Below are 24025 nucleotides of genomic sequence, written 5' to 3'. Positions count from 1 at the left end.
CGCGCGCGCGAGAGAGAGAGAGAGAGACGGGGGCGCGCGCGCGCGCGAGAGAGAGAGAGAGAGAGAGAGAGAGGGAGAGAGAGAGATTCGGGGAGCGCGCGCGTGCGAGAGAGAGAGAGAGGGAGACGAGGAGCGCGCGCGCGCGCGAGAGAGAGAGAGAGAGACGAGGAGCGCGCGCGCGCGAGAGAGAGAGAGAGAGAGAGATTCGGGGAGCGCGCGCGCGCGAGAGAGAGAGAGAGAGAGAGAGAGACGAGGAGCGCGCGCGCGCGAGAGAGAGAGAGAGAGAGAGAGACGAGGAGCGCGCGCGCGCGAGAGAGAGAGAGAGAGAGAGAGACGAGGAGCGCGCGCGCGCGAGAGAGAGAGAGAGAGAGACGAGGAGCGCGCGCGCGCGAGAGAGAGAGAGAGAGAGAGACGGGGAGCGCGCGCGCGAGAGAGAGAGAGAGAGAGAGAGAGAGACGGGGGCGAGAGAGAGAGAGAGAGAGAGAGACGGGGAGCGCGCGCGCGAGAGAGAGAGAGAGAGAGACGGGGAGCGCGCGCGCGCGAGAGAGAGAGAGAGAGACGGGGAGCGCGCGCACGCGAGAGAGAGAGAGAGAGATTCGGGGAGCGCGCGCGCGCGAGAGAGAGAGAGAGAGAGACGGGGAGCGCGCGCCGAGAGGGAGAGACGGGGAGCGCGAGACGAGAGGGAGAGACGGGGAGCGCAGGCGAGAGAAGTTGCTGGCAATAGAAGGAGCAGGGCCGGATGATCCACCGTGATCAAGATCCCACTTGCCTTGAGGATTTGGAACAGACTTGGTGATTTCTTCAAGGTGTCAGACTTCCCAAACTCCTCCAGCTTTGTCAGAGTGACATCGAGGTGGGTCTTCGCACAGAACCCGATACACACCGCAACACCCTGCAGACAAAACAAACTGCATTTCATTAGCGCCTGTCTCACACTCAGCATCGCTACACGCAACAGAGAAAGAGCACAGTGCCGCAAAGCAGGAAATGACAGTCTGTACACAGCAAGATCCCACATTCAGCAATCAGAGCACTTCTGTAATATCGATGATCAGTGTTGGTCAGGGTCCCAGGAAACCACCAGCTCTGCCCTCATGAATGGGTGTAGCATTTCACACACAGCAGCTTTGGACCAACACCCTCCACCTGACGGCACAACGCTGGCCTTCCCTCAGTATCATGGTCAGCATCCCTGTGCTACAAGATGCAGAGCAGAAATTCACCAAAGATCCTCAGATAGATCCCTCCAAACCCACCACCACGTCCATCCAGGAGGAGGAGGGCCGCAGATACACAGGAAAACCAACCCATGCAAGTTCCCCTCAGAGGCCCTTATCATTCTGACTTGGAAAGACGTTGGCCATTCCTTCAGTGTCGCTCGGTCACAATCCTGGAATTCCCTCCCTCAGGGCATTGTGGGTCTACCCACAATGCAGCGGTTCGAGAAGGTAGCTCACCACCACCTTCTCAAAGGCAATAACAATTCCTACATCCTCCACCTTCAAATGGACAGCCTGGTTGCAGTTACACACCAGGATTCTTCACGAGTAATGCCCCATCCCAAGGCCCCTCTACTCCAACCCACCCCCACCACATGGGCTGCTGCCGGGGTCTCTTACCTCTCTCTCCAGGGGCTCGGTGTGTCGTACTGACTGTAGGATCTCCACGAGCTGCTTTCTGACCACGTTCTGGCTGCCTGTCTGTCTCAGCACCACCCCGACACACTTATAGAGAAAGCCCTGCTCGGGCAAGATGGACGAGATGTGGGTGGGGGTGGGGGGGAGCGAGAGAGAGAACAGAGGGAGGGAGGCCATTAATATCAAAACCGCAAAAAAAAAAGTGTATTTCCAAAATTCAGGGGAGAGGTGGGGGTCTCCTCAATAGGAATCGGAGAACACAACCTCACGCACCCCACCACCACCCCCAAACAATGTCAAGACAAACATCCCAAATATTTACCCACGAATCCTTTCCCCAGGGATCCAACCTGCAGCCATCTGGGCTGTTGTCTTTGGGTACCAGGGGCTGTGGAAGGGGGACTGAATGAGGGGTACCCCGACCTGCAGCCCCCTCCCCCGCCCGGGTGGTACCCGGGCCCCAGCCCACAGCCCTCCCCATGTGGGGTACCTGCGAGGGGGCTTTAGTGGCTGTTCTCACCTTCTCGTGGGGGCGGTTGCCGTAGTTCCCGAGGTGTTTGGTCATCTCCTCACTGAGCTGACTGCTCCAGGTCTCATCTCCCGGAGTGACAGCCTCCAGGCTCCTGGACAGTAACTGCAGGGGGTTTGGGTGGGGAGCGTGGAGAGATAAACAGCCAGTCAGTCTCCAATTCCCGATCCGACTACTCCCCCTCGGTTCCCTGCTCCGCGATCAGGAAAGCCTTACTCACCAGCAGCAGCTTATCCTCCCAGTGTCGCTGGGGCAGGGAGCCCTCAGAATTCTCTGTGAACAATAAACAGGCATCAGCAAAGACTCAACTGGGACTCTCGACAAATACTTGAGGGGCAGGGGTGGGGGTGTGACCAGGGGGAGGCAGGGCCCAGGTGGGGGGAGATGGTTGTCCGCTAGACAGACAGACGTGACAAGAATTGCAAGGGAAGCCGGTTGTATAACAGTCTGTTATCCTCACACAACACCCTCCAGTATCTCACTGAACAACAAAAACAAACCTGCAGATGCTGGGCATCAGAAAATAATTGCTGGAAAAGCTCAGCAGCTCTCGCAGCATTGGGTTAACTCTGCTACCACCCCCCCCCCCACCCACAGATTCTGCCTGAGCTGAGTTTTTCCAGCAACTTCAGTTTTTGTAACCTTGACTTCCAGCTGTACCCAGGCAGATCTCCAAAGTAGAGCTGAAAACGTGTTGCTGGAAAAGCGCAACAGGTCAGGCAGCTTCCAAGGAGCAGGAAATTCGACATTTCGGGCATGAGTCCTTCATCAGGATTCCTTGGATGCTGCCTGACCTGCTGCGCTTTTCCAGCAACACATTTTCAGCTCTGATACTCCAGCATCTGCAGACCTCACTTTCTCCTCGAAGATCTCCAAAGTGAGCTATAACCCACAACAGAACTGTTCCCAATTATCCACACGATCACAGCAGATCGAAGCAACCCCAGGCCATTCAGCCCCTCCAGGTCACTCTGCTGTTCAACAGATGAGCTAGTCCTGGCCTGAGTCAGACTCTGCTGCTCTCCCCACAATAACCTCTGACTCCCACATTTGTCAGCTGTCTATCTGTCGTGACTTTAACACTTCAACGACCCAGCCCCTGACAGCTCACACAGGAGCACAGTTCCCCAACACCACTCCTCCCCAGGAGGGAGGGTTCATCCCAGCTTACACCACACAGAGTCCAGTATTGTGTTCAGTTCTGGTCACCACATTACAGCAAGCATGTGGAGACGGTGCGGCCTGGATTAGAGGGTATGAATTATAAAGAGAGACTTGGGTTGTTTTATCTGGAGCAGTGGAGGCTGAGGGGAGACTTGATACCGTTTATAAAATTATGAGATTCATTGATAGAGTTGATGGTCAGCATCCTTTTTCCCCCCCCGGCCAGAGTTAAAATTTCTAATACATTTAAAAGGCGAGAGGGGGAAGTTCAAAGGAGATGAGGGGCAAGTTTTTTTTAAAACAGAGAGAGGTAGAAGTGTGGAACGCCCTGTCTGGGTGGGCTACGGGAGACATACAATAGGGACATTTAAAAGCCTTTTAGAGAAGCATGTGAACATACCAAGGCAGGCAGAAGGGAGACATGTTCGGTACAACATCGCGAGCCAAAGGGTCTGTAACTGTGCGGTACAGCTCTATGTTTAAACATTAACAGGAGCTGCAGCAAGGATATTCATCTCAAACGTACCACAGTCCAGCCGTGCCCAGAGGGAGCCCAGCTCCTGTCAGGGTGGGGGCGTCTCTATAGCCCCCTCCTCACTCCCCTGGGGCCCAGCTCCCTGTCAGGGTGGGGGTGTCTCTATAGCCCCCTCCTCACTCCCCTGGGGCCCAGCTCCTGTCATGGTGGGGGTGTCAGTGTAGTCCCCTCCACACTCCCCCCGGGGCCCAGCTCCCTGTCAGGGTGGGGGTGTCTCTATAGCCCCCTCCTCACTCCCCTGGGGCCCAGCTCCTGTCAGGGTGGGGGTGTCAGTGTAGCCCCCTCCTCAATCCCCCTGGCCCAGCTCCCTGCCAGGGTGGGGGTGTCTCTATAGCCCCCTCCTCACTCCCCCCGGGGCCCAGCTCCCTGCCAGGGTGGGGGTGTCTCTATAGACCCCTCCTCAATCCCCCGGGGCCCAGCTCCCTGCCAGGGTGGGGGTGTCTCTATAGACCCCTCCTCACTCCCCCAGGTCCCAGCTCCCTGTCAGGGTTGTGGGGCAAGGTGGGGTGCTGTCTGTAGCCCCCACCTCACTCGCTGTGTCTAAAACACACAGGCAGCTGGGAACCATGGGGGAGGTTGGCCATTAACACACACTGAACCCACCATACCCTGAGGTGATGATGCTGAATCAGTTGCCCCGAACCACAGTTCATGTTCGAGGTTCAAACCCCACTGTGGCAGACAGTGAAACTGGAATTCAATAAAATCTGGATTTAAACACTGGACCAATGTGACCTCTTATTTTTTGTGGATCAGTAAAATGTGGCAGGGGAGGGGGATCAGAGTGCCTGGACTTAATCTAACACAGAACCTGCTCTCTGAATAAGAGGTGGGTAATAAATGCAGAGCCCACAAACAAATTAAACACCCTTTGCCCCCCAACAGTAACCCGGCTCAGTGCGTACCTTCCAGGTGCTGAATAAGTGGAGGAATCTCCTCATTCCAGACCCTCACCAACTGTGGATGGACGAGGGGTGCAGCAACCTGGAGGAACCTCAGCGCCGGGACCCCTCGGCCCCTCCCCCGGAACGGGAAAGCCGAGACCACCTGGGGAAGAAGCAGATTTACGATAACGTCCAACAGAGCAACTGAACCAGGCAGAGGCAGACAGAGACACGGAGCTGCTTTAGATATCCGTCCAGGCGAGGGGCACAGTGACCGAGGAAGGAGCACTATACACAGTGAGCGGGAGTATCAGCAACACGGCAGGGGTCAGGTGCCCATCAGTGCGGTGCTGACACTGAAATCACCAGCCTGCAGGAAGGGGGGCAGGAGTTGGTCCAAGACCATGCGGCTAACTCACCAGTAACCGAGTCAGAAGCAGCTGAGGTTTGGGCAGATCTAAAATCAAAGGAGAAACAGAATGGTTAATGCAGTGAGACACGATCTTCACACATCCATCCATCCATCCACCAAATAAATCGCTGTCAGTCAGATCACCCCCCACACACACACACACACACACACACTGCTGCACAGGATCATCAAGGCAGGAGAACCTGGGAAACATGGACAGCACAGGGTTAGATACAGAGTAAAGCTCCCTCTACACTGTCCCCCATCAAACACTCCCAGGACAGGGGCAGCACGGGGTTAGATACAGAGTAAAGATCCCTCTACACTGTCCCCCATCAAACACTCCCAGGACAGGGACAGCACGGGGTTAGATACAGAGTAAAGCTCCCTCTACACTGTCCCCATCAAACACTCCCAGGACAGGGACAGCACAGGGTTAGATACAGAGTAAAGCTCCCTCTACACTGTCCCCCATCAAACACTCCCAGGGACAGGGACAGCACGGGGTTAGATACAGAGTAAAGCCCTCTCTACACTGTCCCCATCAAACACTCCCAGTGACAGGGACAGCACGGGGTTAGATACAGAGTAAAGCTCCCTCTACACAGTCCCCATCAAACACTCCCAGGACAGGGACAGCACGGGGTTAGATACAGAGTAAAGCTCTCTCTATACTGTCCCCATCAAACACTCCCAGTGACAGGGACAGCACGGGGTTAGATACAGAGTAAAGCTCCCTGTGTGCAGTCCCCAAACCCTCCCAGAGGGGTAACTGCTGGCACACGAACCTGGCTCCTGGTGGGTGAACTGAAGCCCCTCGTTGTGCTGCAGTTTCTTCATTCCCAAGTGGGCGAGGCTACGACACACAGGAGCCAGGGCGTTGAGATACTGCGGGGGGATGATAAACTCCAGCAAGAACGGCCACAGGACCTAGACAGAGAAACAGACAGGTACAGGGGATGAGGAACAGTGTGGAGCGAGGAGTTAGCTCAGTTACTGATAATGCATGGGGATTCTTTTATATTACCAAGCAACTGTAGTAAAGGGTTCAGTTTAACTTAGTGCCTAAACCATCTATGAAATGAGAGCGCACCACCGGGCTGGAGACTAGGGAACACAGTCAGACAGGCAGCACAGAAACAGACCTTCCAGTTCAACTATGAACCCAAACTAAACTAGTCCTGCCTGCTGACCTCCAGGCCCATTTCCCTCCAAACCTTTCCTGCTCATCTACCTGTCCAAATGCCTTTGAAATGTTGTAACAATACCCACATCCACCACTTCCTCAGGAAATTCATTCCACCTGTGTAAAACATTCGCCCCTCATGTCTTTAAATCTCTCTTCTCAACTTAAACGTGAGCCCCTAGACTTGAAATTCCCCGACTTATGGAAAAGATTATTACCCTTAACTTTAACTATGCCTCTCATTATTCACAGTACTCTGCAAGAGGTCTCACCAATGTCCTGTACAACCTCACAGAATACAGAAACATACAGCACAGAACAGGCCCTTTGGCCCACCATGTTGTGCAGAGGATTATTCCTAATCTAAAATAACTGAACCTACGCACCCCTCAACTCACTGCTATCCATGTACATGTCCAGTCACTTAAATGTCCCCAATGACTCTGCTTCCACCATCACCGCTGGTAACACATTCCATGCATTCACAACTCTGTGTAAAGAACCTACCTCTGACATCTCCTCTATACCTTCCTCCTAATATCTTAAAACTATGACTCCTCGTATCCGTCAATCCTGCCCTGGGGAAAGGTCTCCGACTATTGACTCTATCCATGCCTCATTACCTTGTACACCTCGATCAGGTCTCCTCTCTTCCTCCTTCTCTACAGAGAGAAAAGTCCGAGCTTATTCAACCTCTCTTCATAAGGCAAGCCCTCCAGTCCAGGCAGCAGCCTGGTAAACCTTCTTTGCACACTTTCAAAAGCCTAGGAACAGAACTGGACACAATATTCCAAGTGTGGTCTCACCAGGGATTTGTCAAGCTGTCAAAACCTGTTAATGAAAGTCAAAACACCATATGCTTTCTTAACAACCCTATCCACTTGGGGGGCAGCTTTGAGGGATCTATGTACTTGAACACCGAGATCCCACTGTTCCTCCCACTGCCAAGAATCCTTTCTTTAATCCAATATTCAGCATTCGAATTCAACCTTCCAAAATGCATCACTTCCCATTTATCCAGGTTGAACTCCATCTACCATTTCTGAGCCCAGCTCTGCATTCTGTCTATGTCACGCTGCAGCCTGCAGTTACCCTCTATACCATCGACGACACCTCCAACCTTTGTGTCACCTGCAAATTTACTAACCCACCCCTCAACCTCCTCATCCAAGTCATTTATAAAAACTACAAAGAGCAGAGGCCCAAGATCAGAGCCCTGTGGGACCCCACTCAACACTGACCTCCAGGCACTTTCCATCCACAACCTTCTGTCAGCCAGCCAATGCTGAATTCACATAGCCAGATCTCCCTGTATCCCATACCTCCTGACTTTATGAATGAGCCTACCATGGGGAACCCTATCAAATGCCTTGCTGAAGTCCATATACACCACATCCACTGCTCACCCATCATCGACCTGTCTTGTCACCTCCTCAAAGAACTCAATAAGATTTGTGAGGCATGACCTGACCCTCACAAAGCCATGCTGACTGCCTTTAATCACGCTATGCTTTTCCAGATAGTGATACATCCTATCCCTCAATCCTTTCCAAACCCTTGCGGACCACAGACGGAAGGCTGACTGGTCTGTAATTGCCAGGGATTTCCCTATTACCCTTCTCAAAAAGAGGAACATTAGCCTCCTTCCAGTCCTCATGTAACGGCCAAACTCCTATACTCAAAGGACTGAGCAATGAAGGCAAGCTAGCTAAACCCCTCTTTACCCACCCTGTCAATGTGTGATGCAAACTTCGAAGAGTTATGTACCTGCACCCCTAGGTCCCTCTGTTGTACAACACTACCCAAGGCCCTACTTTTAAATATATCAGCACTATCCTCGTTTGTTGTACCAAAACGCAACACCTCTCATTTATTCAGATTGAGCTCCATCTGCTGTTTTTCAGCCCATTGACCCATTTGATCAAGATCCCTTTCTAATCTTAGATAACCTCCCTCACTAACCCGGCCTCCTATATCCTCATCCAAATCATTTATATAAATGATAAACAAAAGAGGACCCAGAAGAGACCCCTGTGGAACACAAAGCTTTACATTCGAAAAGGAGATGGTGAATACAAATACAAAACTAGCCTAATAATGGCTGTGTAACTGTTAGCGATTGTTACAAAAACCCATCCTGTACATTCAATGCCTTTGATGAAGAAAATCTACCCATTTTACACAGCTTTCAGATCCACAAGAAAACTGTTCACTCAGAACTACCCTCAGGGAGTGCCGCTCCGGCCTAGGGTCAGCGCCGAGGGAGCGCCGCTCCGGCCGAGGGTCAGCGCCGAGGGAGCGCCGCTCCGGCCGAGGGTCAGCGCCGAGGGAGCGCCGCTCCAGCCGAGGGTCAGCGCCGAGGTAAGCCATACCATACTGAGGGGCAGAGCAGACTTGATGGGCTGAATGGCCTACTCCTGTTCCTTGTTCATAGAAGCAATTTGCACATTTGGATCAAAATTGACCAACAATTGTCTGTAATTCCCCTGCTTGTTTACTCAGTTGGCACGTTCGCTCTAGTCCCTGAAAGCATTTACCTCAAACTGTCTTGTGGCAGTGTATATGGTCATATCCTCTGGGTTAGAAGGTCTGGGATCAAGTCCCATCTGCCCTCGAGCTGCGTCCTACCAAGTCCCAAGGGGGTTGCTTGAAAAATAATAATTAGTTCTAATGTTGTGTGCATTTCCTGAGATCCTGCGGTGTACAAGTGGACAGCTGCCTTTCCCACATTAGAACAATATTAACGATGTACGAGTATGTTATGTAAGTTATCTCACTGAGCTGGAAAATTTGTTTTCAGACATTTTGTCACCATGACCGGGTAAAATCAGTGAGTCTCTCTGGTGAAGCACTTTCATAGGGCTTGGTTTCTTAAGGTGAGTGATGTCATTTCCAGTCCCTTTTTTGAAGAGAAGGTAGCTGGGATCTAAATCGATGTGTTTGTTGATGGAGTTCTGGTTAGAATGCCAGGCTTTTAAGAATTCTCGTGCGTCTTTGCTTCGCCTGTCCTGGGACGTATGTGTTGTCCCAGACAAAGTGGTGTCCTTCTTTGTCTGTATGTAAGGAAACTAGTCATAGTGGGTCGCGTCTTTTGGTGGCCAGTTGGTGTTCGTGTATCCTGGTGGCAGGTTTCCTGCTAGTTTGTCCAATGTAGAGTTTTTTTTTTAAAAACAATTCTTGCATGGTATCTTGTAAAGGATGTTAGTTTTGCTGGTGGTATCTAATGGGTCCTTTTGCGTCATTATTCACTGTTTAAGTGTGTTGGTACATTTGTGGGCTACCATGATGCCAAGGGGTTGGAGTAGTCTGGCAGTCACTTCTGAGATGTCTTTGATCTAAGGTATCATGGCTATAGTTTTGTTTGTGTTGTGTCTGCATGTTTGGTTATCCATTTGGAAGGCAGATTACTATCTAAATGGAGTCAAGTTAGGTAAAGGGGAAGTATGAGATCTGGGTGTTCTTGTACACCAGTCAATGAAAGCAAGCATGCAGGTACAGCAGGTAGTGAAGAAAGCTAATAGCATGCTGGCCTTCATAACAAGAGGAATTGAGTATAGGAGCAAAGAGGTCCTTCTGCAGCTGTCCAGGGCCCTGGTGAGACCACACCTGGAGTACTGTGTGCAGTTCTGGTCTCCAAATTTGAGGAAGGACATTCTAGCTATTGAGGGAGTGCAGGGTAGGTTCATGAGGTCAATTCCCAGAATGGCGGGACTGTCACATGTTGAAAGATTGGAGCAACTGGGTTTGTATACGCTCGAGTTTAGAAGGATGAGAGGGGATCTGATTGAGATGTACACGATTATTAAAGGATTGGACACTCTGGAGGCAGGAAGCAAGTTTCCGCTGATGGGTGAGTCCTGAACCAGAGGACACAGTTTAAAAATAAGGGGTAGGCCACTTAGAACAGAGTTGAGGAGAAACTTCTTCACTCCGAGAGTGGTCAGTGTATGGAATGCTCTCCCCCAGAAGGCAGTGGAGGCCAAGTCTCTGGATACTTGCAAGAAAGAGTTGGATAGAGCTCTTAAAAGACAGTGGACTCAAGGGTTATGGGGATAAGGCAGGAACAGGATACTGATTGAGAATGATCAGCCATGATCATATTGAATGGTGGTGCAGGCTCGAAGGGCCGAATGGCCTACTCCTGCACCTATTGCCTATTGTTTCTGAGGAATTGGTAGATTACGTTTATTGGCTACCCGTTTTTCTTGAAAACAATCTATAGATATTTTTCTTCTGCTGTTTGTAGTTCTTGGGTGCTGCAGCTCGTTGAAATAACACGACCCACTATCACTAGCTCCCATACATACAAAGGAGAAGGGCTTTTGCCCGAAACGTCCATTTCGCTGCTCCTTGGATGCTGCCTGAACTGCTGTGCTCTTCCAGCACCACTGATCCAGAATCTGGTTTCCAGCATCTGCAGTCATTGTTTTTACCTCTGTTTTTACCACTTTGACAGGGACAACACACACATCCCAGGACAGGCGAAACAAAGACACGCGTGAGTATTGTTAGAGGCAGGGCATTCTAACCAGAACTCCATCAATAAACAGATCGATTTAGATCCCAGCCACCTTCTCTTCTAAAAAAAAAAGGAACAGGAAATGACATCACCCACATTAAGAAACCAAGACCTATAAAGAGAGGTCGGACATAACTCCAGTGCTTCACCAGAGACTCTCACTGATGTTACCTCGTCATGGTGACGAAACGTCTGAAAACAAACCTTCCAGCTCAGTGAGCTAACTTACATAGTTATCAGCCTGAGCTACAAATCTTCTCAAAAATTGATAGTGTATGAGTACATATACTGTCAGGCTCTCGATAACGCGACAGATCTGAAAGCTGCTACAAAAATACATCAGCCTTGTCTCAGAGTAGAGAGAGAGAGAGCGAGAGAGCCTGATACTGACGTTCTCCATCTTCTTGACGGTGGTGGTCAACAGGTTCAGGATATTGTCACACATACTCCGCAGGCTCTCGTCCGTCACTTCGTCAGGGTCGTAACTCCGAGGTTTGGGCGTCTGACGGGAAGTAGGAACACATTTCTGATCAATAAACACACCCACAACAGGACAGGCACCCCCACACCAGCCCTCCAAAAAAAAAAACAAAACACCCAATAACAACAACACTTACTTCATCACCGCAGGACGGGAAAGAGGGAGGATTGGTTTCTGGGGAGTGAGGTGTGGGGTCTCGAGGTGGTTATTGGGACTGGGAGAGGCAGTGAGAGAAGAGGATGGGAGCAGGCTGTGGGTGGGGTAAGGAGTCATCTCAGGGTCCCTAGGTGGGTAGGGAACGAGAGGATAGAGCAGGATCCTGAGGGGGGTCTTCACTGAGGATTCAGAGCAGGGTCCTAATGGGGTGGTGTGAACACAAAATCAAAATTCAACAGCACCATGAGCAGATAATCAGTGGTTAGCACTGCTGCCTCCCAGTGCCAGGGACCCGGGTTCGATTTCAGCCTCGGGTGACTGTCTGTGTGGAGTTGGCACATTCGCCCCGTGTTTGCGTGGGTTTCCTCCCACAGTCCAAAGAAGTGCAGGTTAGATGGATTGTCCATGGGAAAGTGTCCAGGGATGTGCAGGTTAGGGTGGGTTGGCCATGGGAAATGCAGGGCTACTGGAATAGGATGGGGGCTGGGTCTGGGTCTGGGTCTGGGTATGGGTAGGATGCTGTTTGAAGGGTTGTAGGAGACTCAATGGGCCGAAGGGCCTCTTTCCCGCACTGTAACTGTTCTACGTTTCTCAATTACTGTTGTTTATGGAATCTTCCCGCCCGCAAATTGGCATCCCACCCCCATTACAACCATGGTACATTTCTGGATGCCTGGAGCTGATGTAGGTGCTATAGAAATTCAAGGTCGCAGCCCCCAGCAGAAATTGGGAGAGGTTCGTACCCCGGGTTCACAGGGCAAGGCGCACTGTCGGATGATAAACTCCACCATCGCTTCACCTCCATCCAGCTCCAGGTAGTCGTGGTGAGCCATTGCACTGATCACCTGAGCCACCATCCACTTCACCTGCCGGAGAGAGGGGGGGGGGAAAAAAGAGAGAGAGAAACCACGGTTACTGACCGACTCCTCCTGCAAACACCACACCACCCAGGAGACCCTGACGCAGTGGGAAACGTCACTGCAGAGGCACAGGCTAATGCTCTGTGGAGAAAGTGAGGACTGCAGGTGCTGGAGATCAGAAGGAGAAGAACCTCTTCTGATGAAGGACCTCTGCCCAAAACGTCAATTCTCCTGCTCCTCGGATGCTGCCTGACCTGCACAACACTCTCGACTAATGCTCTGGGAACACAAGTTCAAACCCCACCCGTTGCAATCAGGGAACGTAGATTCGATTTATAAATCTGGAATGGAAAGCTTGCTTCAGTAACAGGGACCCAGAGAATGATCAGACACTGTAGCCCTGACCCAGACTGGCTTACAGATTACTCCAATCCCACAGCAATGCAGAGAGAGTACTCCGCAGATTCGGATGTCCTGAGAAACCTCAGCCTACGATCACCTCACACCAAAATGGCTGCAACTGCTTTGACAAGAGATTTGTAACAGTTCCCTTCAAAACCTGGACTAACGTCAGCAAAGAACAGCCCCTGGATTACCGACAATCCATCTGACAGCGATCTCTGGAGAGCGCAGTCAACACAGTCGTCACAGAAAGTAAAGCTAAACAAAACCTGAAAGAACTGCAGATGCTGTAAATCAGAATCAAAACAGAAACTGCTGGAAAAGCTCAGCAGATCTGGCAACATAAGACACAGGAGCAGAAATTAGGCCACTCAGCCCATCGAGTCTGCTCCGCCATTCAATCATGGCTGGTTTGTTTTTCAATCCCACTTTCTCCCTGTAACCTTTGATCCTCTTGGTAATCAAGAACCTGTGTTTTAAATAAACTCAGTGACCTGACCTCCACAGCCTTGTGTGGCAGTGAATTCCGTGAATTCACCACTCTCTGGTTGAAGAAGTTTCTCCTCAGCTCTGTCCTAAAAAGTCTTCCCTTTACTCTAAGGCTGTGCCCTCGGGTCCTCATGTCTGATGCCAGTGGGAACATCTTCCCAACATTCACTCTGCCCAGGTCCTGTCAAGCATCTGTGGACAGAAATCAGAGTTAATGTTTCCAGTCAAGTGACCCTTCCTCCAACGACTATCCGGTCCGAGAAAGGGTCACTCACTTGACCCGTAACTTCAACTCCAGCATAACAAAGTAACAAAGAGGATAGATGAGGGCAGAGCGGTAGATGTGATCTATATGGACTTCAGTAAGGCATTTGACAAGGTTCCCCATGGGAGACTGATTAGCAAGGTTAGATCTCACGGAATACAGGGAGAACTAGCCACTTGGATACAGAACTGGTTCAAAGGTAGAAGACAGAGGGTGGTGGTGGAGGGTTGTTTTTCAGACTGGAGGCCTGTGACCAGTGGAGTGCCACAAGGATCGGTGCTGGGTCCTCTACTTTCTGTCATTTATATAAATGATTTGGATAGGAACATAGGAGGTACAGTTAGTAAGTTTACAGATGACACCAAAATTGGAGGTGTAGTGGACAGCGAAGGTGGTTACCTCAGATTACAACAGGATCTGGACCAGACGGGCCAATGGGCTGAGAAATGGCAGATGAAGTTTAATTCAGATAAATGCGAAGTGCTGCATTTTGGGAAAGCAAATCTTAGCAGGACTTATACACTTAATGGTAAGGTCCTAGGGAGTGTTGCTGAACAAAGAGACCTTGGAGTACAGGTTCATAGCTCCTTGAAAGTGGAGTCACAGGTAGATAGGATAGTGAAGGCGGCGTTTGGTATGCTTTCCTTTATTGGTCAGAGTATTGAGTACAGGAGTTGGGAGGTCACGTTGCCAGGGTTGGAGGATTTGAGCTATAGGGAGAGGCTGAACAGGCTGGGGCTGTTTTCCCTGGAGCATCGAGGCTGAGAGATGCACTCAGAGGGTCAAAAAATCATGAGGGGCATAGACAGGGTAAATACATGGAGGAAATTGCCCCCCTCTGGAGCAATTAGGGATGCTGGCCTAGCCAGCCTCTTCCAAACCTTGGAGAAGCTCCAAAACTGGTGGAGCTGGACCAGCTCAGGCTTTTACAAACTACAGCACCAGGTGCTTGACAACCCAGTCCTCTGGGGCAGAACGATGAGCCCCCTCGTCCTGGGGGTCCAGCCCACGTGTGACTGGAAGAGCGTTAGAGTAATTCTGGCAGCAATACGTCTGCCACTTCCTTGAGACTCAATGGGAAGGCCACGGAACTAAAGGCCAAACTAAAACCATCTCGACGCTGACTCACAAACGGTTGGGCACAAGTTTTGCAAAATTAACTTTGATGGATTATATCAGCTTAGCCAACAACCACCAGCCCCCAACAGCTGCTGTCTGTCTCCAGGATAATCAACTGTTGGCACATAAATAGTCAAAACATTTCAAAAAAAGTACTGGGGCTATTGTGGTGGTGGGAGTGGGGTGCCAGTTAATGACAGTAACTGGTGCAGGACATGGGGGTCTTAGGAAACCATCCCCTGAAAAGGAAGGTGGGGGGTGGGAAGAGGAGGAGAGAAATGGAATTGGATTGGGAGGGATCAAGGCTACAGAGAGATTAACACATGGATGGGTAACTTCAGCTAATTCACCGAGGGAGTCAGTCACACCTTCCTGGAAACACTGAAGTTGGGCTTGTTCTCCTTAAAACAGGAAAAAGGTAGAGGGGAGGTCAAATTTAAAATGAAGACTTTGATCAAGTTAAACAGCAGTTTCCCACTGCCTGGGCTAACAGAAGTGAATATTTTCCTTTAAAATTAAATGATCATCTAAACACATCCTTCAATAGGAAACCTTGGAAATCGTTGGGGCAAGTCAAGTATGAGTGAGTGCTCATTTTCCAGTCAGTATACATTTTATGTGTATACAGTGCAGGAGATCGTAATTCACTACAGTGGCTCTGCACTGGTTCTTCAGAAGCAGCTCACCAACTATCTGTTCAAACATTTCTCCAAATCCCAGTGGCAGATATTCCTGAATCTGCTTTCACATTCCAGGACACACACATTGCATAATTCCACACTTCTCTGTTTTGCCAATTACCTAGTGTCTGTGTCCCTCTCTCTTCCTGACCCTCCTGGCACAGAACATGGAACATTACAGCGCAGTACAGGCCCTTCGGCCCTCAATGTTGTGCCGACCTGTGAAACCAATCTGAAGCCCATCTAACCTACACTATTCCATGATCATCCATATGTTTATCCAATGCCCTTAATGTTGGCGAGATTACTATTGTTGCAGGCAGGGCGTTCCATGCCCTTCCTACTCTGAGCAGAGTCATTGACAAACCCTTCGGTCCAACCCACCCATACAAACCAGATATAAAGAAACTACCTCTGACATCTGTCCTACATCTATCATCCCTCAATTTAAAGCTATGTCCCCTCATGCTAGTCATCACTATCGAAGGAAAAGGGCTCTCACTGTATACCCTATCTAATCCTCTGATCTTGTGTGTCTCAATTAGTCACCTTTCAACCAGCTTCTCTCTAATGAAAACAGCCTCAAGTCCCTCAGCCTGTCCTTCTAAGACCTTCCCTCCATACCAGACAACATCCTGGTAACTCTCCTCTGAACCCTTTCCAAAGCTTACAACCGGATCTTGACCAGATGGGCCAATGGGCTGAGAAGTGGCAGATGGAGTTTAATTCAGACAAATGCGAGGTGCTGCATTTTGGGAAAGCAAATCTTAGCAGGACTTATACACTTAATGGTAAGGTCCTAGGGAGTGTTGCTGAAAAGAGACCTTGGAGTGCAGGTTCATAGCTCCTTGAAAGTGGAGTCGCAGGTAGATAGGATAGTGAAGGCGGCATTTGGTATGCTTCCCTTTATTGGTCAGAGTATTGAGTACAGGAGTTGGTAGCTGAAAATGTGTTGCTGGTTAAAGCACAGCAGGTCAGGCAGCATCCAAGGAACAGGAAATTCGACGTTTCGGGCCAGAGCCCTTCATCAGGAAGGGCTCTGGCCCGAAACGTCGAATTTCCTGTTCCTTGGATGCTGCCTGACCTGCTGTGCTTTAACCAGCAACACATTTTCAGCTCTGATCTCCAGCATCTGCAGACCTCACTTTTTACTACAGGAGTTGGTAGGTCATGTTGCAGTCATGGTAGGTCATGGTTAGGCCACTGTTGGAATATTGTGTGCAATTCTGGTCTCCTTCCTATTGGAAAGATGTTATGAAACTTGAAAGAGTTCAGAAAAGATTTACAAGGATGTTGCCAGGGTTGGAGGATTTGAGCTATAGGGAGAGGCTGCACAGGGTGGGGCTGTTTTCCCTGGAGCGTCGGATGCTGAGGGAGACCTTATAGAGGTTTACAAACTGATGAGGGGTATGGATAGGATAGATAGACAAAGTCTTTTCCCTGGGTTCGGGGAGTCCAGAACTAGAGGGCATAGGTTTAGGGTGAGAGGGGAAAAGATATAAAAGTGACCTAAGGGGCAACGTTTTCACGCAGAGGGTGGTATGTGTATGGAATGAGCTGCCAGAGGATGTGGTGGAAGCTGGTACAATTGAAACATTTAAGAGGCATTTGGATGGGTATATGAATAGGAAGGGTTTGGAGGGATATGGGCCGGGTGCTGGCAGGTGCGACTAGATGGGATTGGAATATCTGGTCGGCATGGACAGGTTGGACCGAAGGGTCCGTTTCCATGCTGTACATCTCTATTACTCTATGACTCGAGGCTTCCGATAAATGCAGTGACCAGAACTGTACGCAATACTCCAAGTGCGGCTGCACCAGAGTTCTGTACAGCTGCAACATGACCTCATGGCTCCAAAACTCAATCCCTCTATCAATAAAAGCCAATACACCATATGCCTTCCGAACAGCCCAATCAACCTGGGTGGCAACTTTCAGGGATCTATGCACATGGATATCGAGATCTCTCTGTTCATATACACTGCCAAGAATCTTTCCATTAGCCCAGTTCTCCTCCTTCCTGTCATTCCTTCCAAAGTGAATCACCTCTCATTTTTCTGCATTAAACTCCATTTGCCACCTCGCAGCCCAGCTCTGCAGCTTATCTATGTCCCTCTATAACCTGCATCATCCTTTGGCACTATCCACAACTCCACTGACCTTAGTGTCATCCACAAATTTACTTCTACACCCTCATCCAGGTCATTTATAAAAATGATAAACAATAGTAGACCCAAACCAGATCCTTGTGGTACCCCATTAGTAACTGAACTCCAGGATGAATATTTCCCATCAACCACCACCTTCTGTCTCCTTTCAGCCAATCTCTGATCCACACCACTAAGTCACCCTCAATCCCATGCCTCTGTATTTTGTGCAATAGTCTCCCATGGGGAATCTTATCAAACACCTTACTTAAATCCATATACTGGGGTTTCGATCAGAGTGGTGCTGGAAAAGCACAGCAGGTCAGGCAGCATCCGAGGAGCAGGAGAATCGACGTTTTGGGCAAAAGCCCTTCATCAGGAAATCGACCCAGGGGTTGCAGAGAGAGACTCACTCAGATTCTTGTGGAGAGGGGAGGAGAACTTTAACAAGGTAGGCATCCTGAAATCTAGATACACCACATCAACCACTTTACCCTCATCCACCTGTTTGGTCACCTTCTCAAAGAACTCGGTAAGGTTTGTGAGGCATGACCTACCCTTCACAAACTTGTGTTGACTGTTCCTAATCAACTTATTCCTTTCTAGATTATTATAAATCCTCTCTCTCATAACCGGGGGAGGAATCTGGAGACCCGTCTCCACAACATCCTGGCTGTGCCAGGGCTCAGTAGAGCCCTTTCAAAACAGAGGACTAGTGGGTTTTTTTGGTTTAAGGATATTGGTGCAAAGGCACATACACGGACACGAATCTTTCATCAATCCCTTCTCTGTCACCCGCATCACTCTCAAACAGTATCTTGTCCAGCCATTTAGAACATAGAACAGTACAGCACAGAACAGGCCCTTCGGCCCTCAATGTTGCGCCGACCTGTGAACTATTCTCAGCTCGTCCCCCTACACTATCCCAAAATCATCCATGTGCTTATCTAAGGATTGTTTAAATCTCCCTAATGTGACTGAGTTAACTACATTGGCAGGTAGGGCATTCCACACCCTTACCACTCTGAGTAAAGAACCTGCCTCTGACATCTGTCTTAAATCTATCACCTCTCAATTTGTAGTTATGCCCTCTCGTACACGATGATGTCATCATCCTAGGAAAAAGACTCTCACCGCCTACCCTATCTAATCCTCTGACCATCTTGTATGTCTCTATCAAATCCCCTCTCCTCTGCCTTCTTTCCATTGAGAACAGACCCAAGTCCCTCAGCCTTTCCTCATAAGACCTTCCCTCCAGACCAGGCAACATCCTGGTAAATCTCCTCTTCCAATGCTTCCACATCCTTCCCGAAGTATGGGGCGACCAGAACTGTACACAATATTCCAAGTATGGCCGCACTTGTGTTTTGTATAGTTGTAGCCTGATATTACGGCTCCGGAACTCAATCCCTCTACGAATGAAACCTAAAACACTATGCCTTCTCAACAGCACTATCCACCTGGGTGGCAACTTTCAGGGATCTATGTACATGGACTCCAAGATCCACACTGCCAAGAATCTTACCAGTGATCCAGTTCTCTGCCATCCTGTTATTCTGCCCAAAGCGCATCACCTCACATTTAGCTGCATTGAATTCCATTTGCCACCTCTCAGCCCAATTCTGCAGTTTATCCAAGTCCCCCTGCAACCTGTAACATTCTTCCACACTGTCCGCCACTCCACCAACTTTAGTGTCACCTGCAAATTTACTAATCCATCCACCTATGCCTGAGTCTAAGTCATTTATAAAAATGACAAACAGCAGTGGTCTCAAAACAGATCCTTGTGGCACACCACTAGTAAACGGACTCCAGCTGAATATTTTCCATCAACCACCAGTCACTACCTTCTTCCAGAAAGCCAGTTTCTAATCCATACTACCAAATCATCCTTCATCCCACGTGGCCACACTTTCTCCAACAGCCTACCATGTGGAACCTTATCAAAGGCTTTACTGAAGTCCGTGGACACCACGTCAACTACTCTACCCTCATCTACATATTTGGTCACCTTCTCAAAAAGTTTAATGATGTTTGTGATACATGACCTGCCTTTGATGAAACCATGTCGACTATCTAAAATCAAATTGTTGCTTGCGAGATGATTGTAAATCTTATGTCTCATAATCCTTTCCAAAACCTTTCCTACAACAGAAGTAAGAGCACAGTTAAGATGAAGCCCAGATCAGGCAAGGACTGCATCAGTTTTAACAAATTGGTGGTTCCAGCATCGGCACATTGCTAACATTTACATCGATAACACCCAGTGGTGTGGTGGGGTTTGAACTCATGTCCCCTGAACATTAGCCTCGGTCTCAAGATTACTAGTTCAGTGACATCACCACTGCAGCAGCATCTCTGTACGAGGGCTGAGTGGTCTCCTCTCCTCTGTGTAGCTCAGCACTTGAAGGGTTAAGTCCACTCTTACCTTGTTGTTGCTGTCCTGGATTGTGAACTTCATTCCAGCCAATATCAGAGCCTTCTTACTCTCCAACTGTGGGGCTGTAAGGATGCAGATGGGAGAGAATTAATGTCCTGTCTGCACTGACCACACTCAATATCTCCCAATCCCTTTATTAATTCCATCTGACTTACGATCTGGATGTGTAACAGGCACAAAACATAATTCACAGTCAGTTATTAACCTGCGTGACCATCCCACAGTAACTGGACTTTGCCTGAGCAAAGGACACACTCCCTCGGCGCCGACCCCTCCGACAGCGCCGCACTCCCTCGGCGCCGACCCCTCCGACAGCGCCGCACTCCCTCGGCGCCGACCCCTCCGACAGCGCCGCACTCCCTCGGCGCCGACCCCTCCGACAGCGCCGCACTCCCTCGGCGCAGTACTGGGTGTGAGAACCTAGAGTGTGTGCACAGTTTGTCTAGAGTGGGGCTTGAACCGGCGAACTTCTGGCCCCAAGCTGAGGGTCCCTGTTACTGAAGGTGTGGGGGATTGTTGCCTGACTGGGAGTTACACACAGCGTGGTATTACGTACATGCGGAGTTGATGAGGTGTTTGATGATAGTCAGGGTGCCGATGCGGGTCCGTTCACTATGAACCTCTAACCTCTGCAGCAGGAAGGCGATGAGCCGGTCAGTGTAGGCACGAGCTGTGAGAGGGAGAGGGAGAAATCATCAGGTCAATGCTGCCTTGTGCACTCAGGCCTCAGTCTCCTCCCAAGCTCATTCCCAGTTCACAGCCTCTGGAGGGGTGGTCCTTAACCACCTCACCTAACTTCTGGGTGGAGCTGGGAGGGGAATATCAGTCCGTTACCAAGCTCCTGGTACCTGACGCTTCCCACCAGGAGAACGGAGTCCCCATCTCTCATCGGAGATTACGCAGATTCATTGATGAGATGGATCACTGCTTAATTAATGTCACTGTTATCATCATCCCATAGACAATGGCAATCATTGAATCACAGGACCCTGATAGTGTGGAAGCAGGCCATTTGGCCCATTTAGTCCACCCTACTCCTCTGAAGAGCATCCCATCCAGACCCACTTCCCTTACCCTATCTCTGTAACCCTGCATTTCCCATGGCTAATCCACCCAGACTGCACAGTCCTGAACACTATGAACAATTTCCCATCAACAATCCACCTAACCTGCACACCTTTGGACTATGGGAGGAAACCCACACAGACACAGGGAGAATGTGCAAACTCCATACAGAAGTGTCTGAGGCTAGAAACCCCCTCTCCATGATGGGGCAGAGTGACCCCACACACACACACACACACACACACACACACCACCTCCCCTCCCTCCCCCACCCGGAGGGGGCAGAGTGACCTCAGCACTGACCTGCCCTTTTTCTCCTCCCACCCCTCCCCCAGCGCCCTCCCAACATGGGCAGAGCTCTGCTGTGACTCTGCCAGTGGTACTTGCCCAGGTTATGGAGACAAGTGGCTAGAGTAGATTTGGAACTGACTCTGAGGCACCATTCCCACACCACCAGCCCCCCCCCCCCCCCCCCCCCCCAGCCTTGGCTACCCAGGAGTTGTTTCTGTCCCCCCACGCGAGGTGTCCTTACCCAGCACGGTGAAACAGCGGAGAGCTTCATTGTGGTTCTTGACTGCCGTGTGATTGCTGTAATCCAGGGGAGTACACACCTGTGGGAGGGGTGGGGAAGAGAAGAGAGAGAAAGAGAAACTGGGCCTAGGGCAGTCTTTGTACTCCCACTGTCTGGTGGTGGGTGGTAACATTGTGCCAGGAGGGAACACCCACCATCCAGACAGCAGGGAGGCATCAACCTTCACGTGCTCATCATTACACTCGTGGCCAGCTTCCACAGATCTGTTAGTTCGTAACGTGTCACAGTTACGTTTAGGATGGAGTTGCATTCACAGACACTCCCCCACACCGTTAGCACAGGGAACACCTTTGTTGAATTATCCTGAAACTGGGGAAGTCTTCAGAATTAGAGAATCCACAGCCATTTGGCCCAGCGAGTCCACCCCAACCAAAAAGATCATCCCACCCAGACCCAACCCCCTACCTATCCCCGCAACCCTGCATTTCCCATGGCTAACCCACCTAGCCTGCATACAATGGACAATTTCCCACGGCCTATCCACCTAACCTGCACATCCCTGGACTGTGGGAGGGAACTGGAGCACCCGGAGGAAACCCACGCAGACACGGGGAGAATGTGCAAACTCCACACGGTTGCCCGAGGCTAGGATCGAGCCCTGGCCCCTGGCATCGCAAGGCAACGGTGCTAACCACTGAGCCATGGCGGGGGGGGTGGTGGTGGTGATGGTGGATCTGGCAGCATCCGTGCAGAGAAATCAGAGTTAACATTCTGGGTGCAGTGACCCTTCTGTGATCTTGTCCCTGCTATACAGCAACACCCCTCATTAGACAGTATCGGTCAGAATGATAACGGAGCAAAACAGAATGAGGTGCATCATCAGACCAAATAAAACAGCTGGGGGGGGGCCATGCTTACAATATCACTGTCTCAAACCTGGGTCCCCCTCCCCCTGCCCCTTACCTGGGGGGTGTAATATTTACATGGTTTCCCCCGTCCCTTACCTGGGGGTGTAATATGCTGAGCAGATTGTCTATCTGGGTCTCCAGCACTCGGCTGCCCATTTCCACTGCAGCATCCAGCACATGGCACAGGCTCTGGAAGTGAATCACAGGGCTTTAGTTCGTTTTTCCTGATCACCGTACTCTTCACTGGTCAGTGTGTAGGTGTACCCGAGATGTGGGCTTCATTGGATGGAAGCGCGTTTAATGCTCATCCCTAACTGCCCTCCATGAAGTTTGAACTGAAGCAGAGTGCAGGAGCACCCATGATGTCAGGTAAGGGCTGGTTCATGCATTTTGTACATGGTTGTGTTCCCATGTACCTGCTGCCCTTGTCCTCCCTGATGGAAGGAGTGATGGGTTTGGAGGGAGCAGTCTCTGGATCTTTGGTGAATTTCTGCAGTGCACCTTGTAGATGGTACACACTGCTATTTCTGCGTGTGATTGGTGCGTGGAGGTGGAGGCAGGGGGCAGGGGAGGAGGAGTTGGATGTGGTGCCAATCAAGCAGCTGCTTTGTCCTGGGTGGTGTCAGGCTTTTCGAGTGTTGTTGGAGCTGCCCCCATCCAGGCAAGTGGGAGTATGCCATCACACTCCTGACCTGTGCCTTGTAGATGGTGGCCCAGTGCTGCAGAGTGAGGTGGGGAGTCACTTACTGCGGTATTCTCCTCCACAAGTGGGTACTGCAGATGCTGGAGATCAGAGTGGTGCTGGAAAAGCACAGCAGGTCAGGCAGCATCCGAGGAGCAGGTAAATCAACGTTTCAGACAAAAGCCCTTCATCAGGAATGAGGCTGGAGCCTCCGGGGTGGAGAGATAAACGGGAGGGGGGGGGGCGGGGCGGGGCTGGGGGAAAGGGGAGCAAAGAGTGCAATAGGTGAATGGAGGTGTGGGTAAAGGTGGTAGGTCAGAGGGGAGGGTGGAGTGGATAGGTGGGAAGGAAGACGGACAGAACAGCAGGTCACGAGGACAGTGCAGAGCTGGAAGTTTGGAACTGGGGTAAGGTGGGGGAGGGGAAATGAGGAAACTGGTGAAGTCCACACTGATGCCCTGGGGTTGAGGTGTTCCGAGGGGAAAGAGGAAGTGTTCTTCCTCCAGGCGTCTGGTGGTGAGGGAGCGGCGGTGAAGGAGGCCCAGGACCTGCATGTCCCTGGCAGAGTGGGAGGGGGAGTTGAAATGTTGGGCCACAGGGCGGTGTGGTTGATTGGTGCGGGTGTCCCGGAGATGTTCCCTAAAGCGCTCTGCTAGGAGGCGCCCAGTCTCCCCAATGTAGAGGAGACCGCATCGGGAGCAGCGGATACAATAAATGATATTAGTGGACGTGCAGGTAAAACTTTGATGGATGTGGAAGGCTCCTTTAGGGCCTTGGATGGAGGTGAGGGAGGAGGTATGGGCACAGGTTTTACAGTTCCTGCGGTGGCAGGGAAAAGTGCCAGGACAGGAGGGTGGGTTATGGGGGGGTGGATCTGACCAGGTAGTCACAGAGGGAACAGTCTTTGCAGAAAGGGGTGGGGAGGGAAATGTA

General features: G+C 50.6%; 1 protein-coding gene across 1 annotated transcript in view; it reads right to left on the bottom strand.

Annotated features, from left to right (window-relative positions):
* mroh1 (maestro heat-like repeat family member 1) overlaps positions 1 to 24025 on the bottom strand; it is an 89676-nt gene that overhangs the window by 46351 nt on the left and 19300 nt on the right. Inside the window, exons 9-21 of the mRNA XM_060825244.1 lie at positions 22507 to 22599; positions 21503 to 21581; positions 20462 to 20575; positions 19894 to 19967; positions 12247 to 12369; positions 11258 to 11368; positions 5950 to 6091; positions 5169 to 5206; positions 4771 to 4912; positions 2387 to 2439; positions 2158 to 2271; positions 1620 to 1739; positions 770 to 892 (exon numbers count right to left, since the gene is read on the bottom strand). Coding sequence (XP_060681227.1) covers positions 770 to 892; positions 1620 to 1739; positions 2158 to 2271; positions 2387 to 2439; positions 4771 to 4912; positions 5169 to 5206; positions 5950 to 6091; positions 11258 to 11368; positions 12247 to 12369; positions 19894 to 19967; positions 20462 to 20575; positions 21503 to 21581; positions 22507 to 22599 — 1326 coding nt within the window. The remainder of the gene's footprint in view (positions 1 to 769; positions 893 to 1619; positions 1740 to 2157; positions 2272 to 2386; positions 2440 to 4770; positions 4913 to 5168; positions 5207 to 5949; positions 6092 to 11257; positions 11369 to 12246; positions 12370 to 19893; positions 19968 to 20461; positions 20576 to 21502; positions 21582 to 22506; positions 22600 to 24025) is intronic.

Source organism: Hemiscyllium ocellatum, chromosome 5 (genome assembly GCF_020745735.1).
Source record: "Hemiscyllium ocellatum isolate sHemOce1 chromosome 5, sHemOce1.pat.X.cur, whole genome shotgun sequence".
NCBI lineage: Eukaryota > Metazoa > Chordata > Chondrichthyes > Orectolobiformes > Hemiscylliidae > Hemiscyllium > Hemiscyllium ocellatum.
Note: the sequence above shows the minus strand (reverse complement) of the source record. Positions and strands in the feature narration are given on the sequence as shown.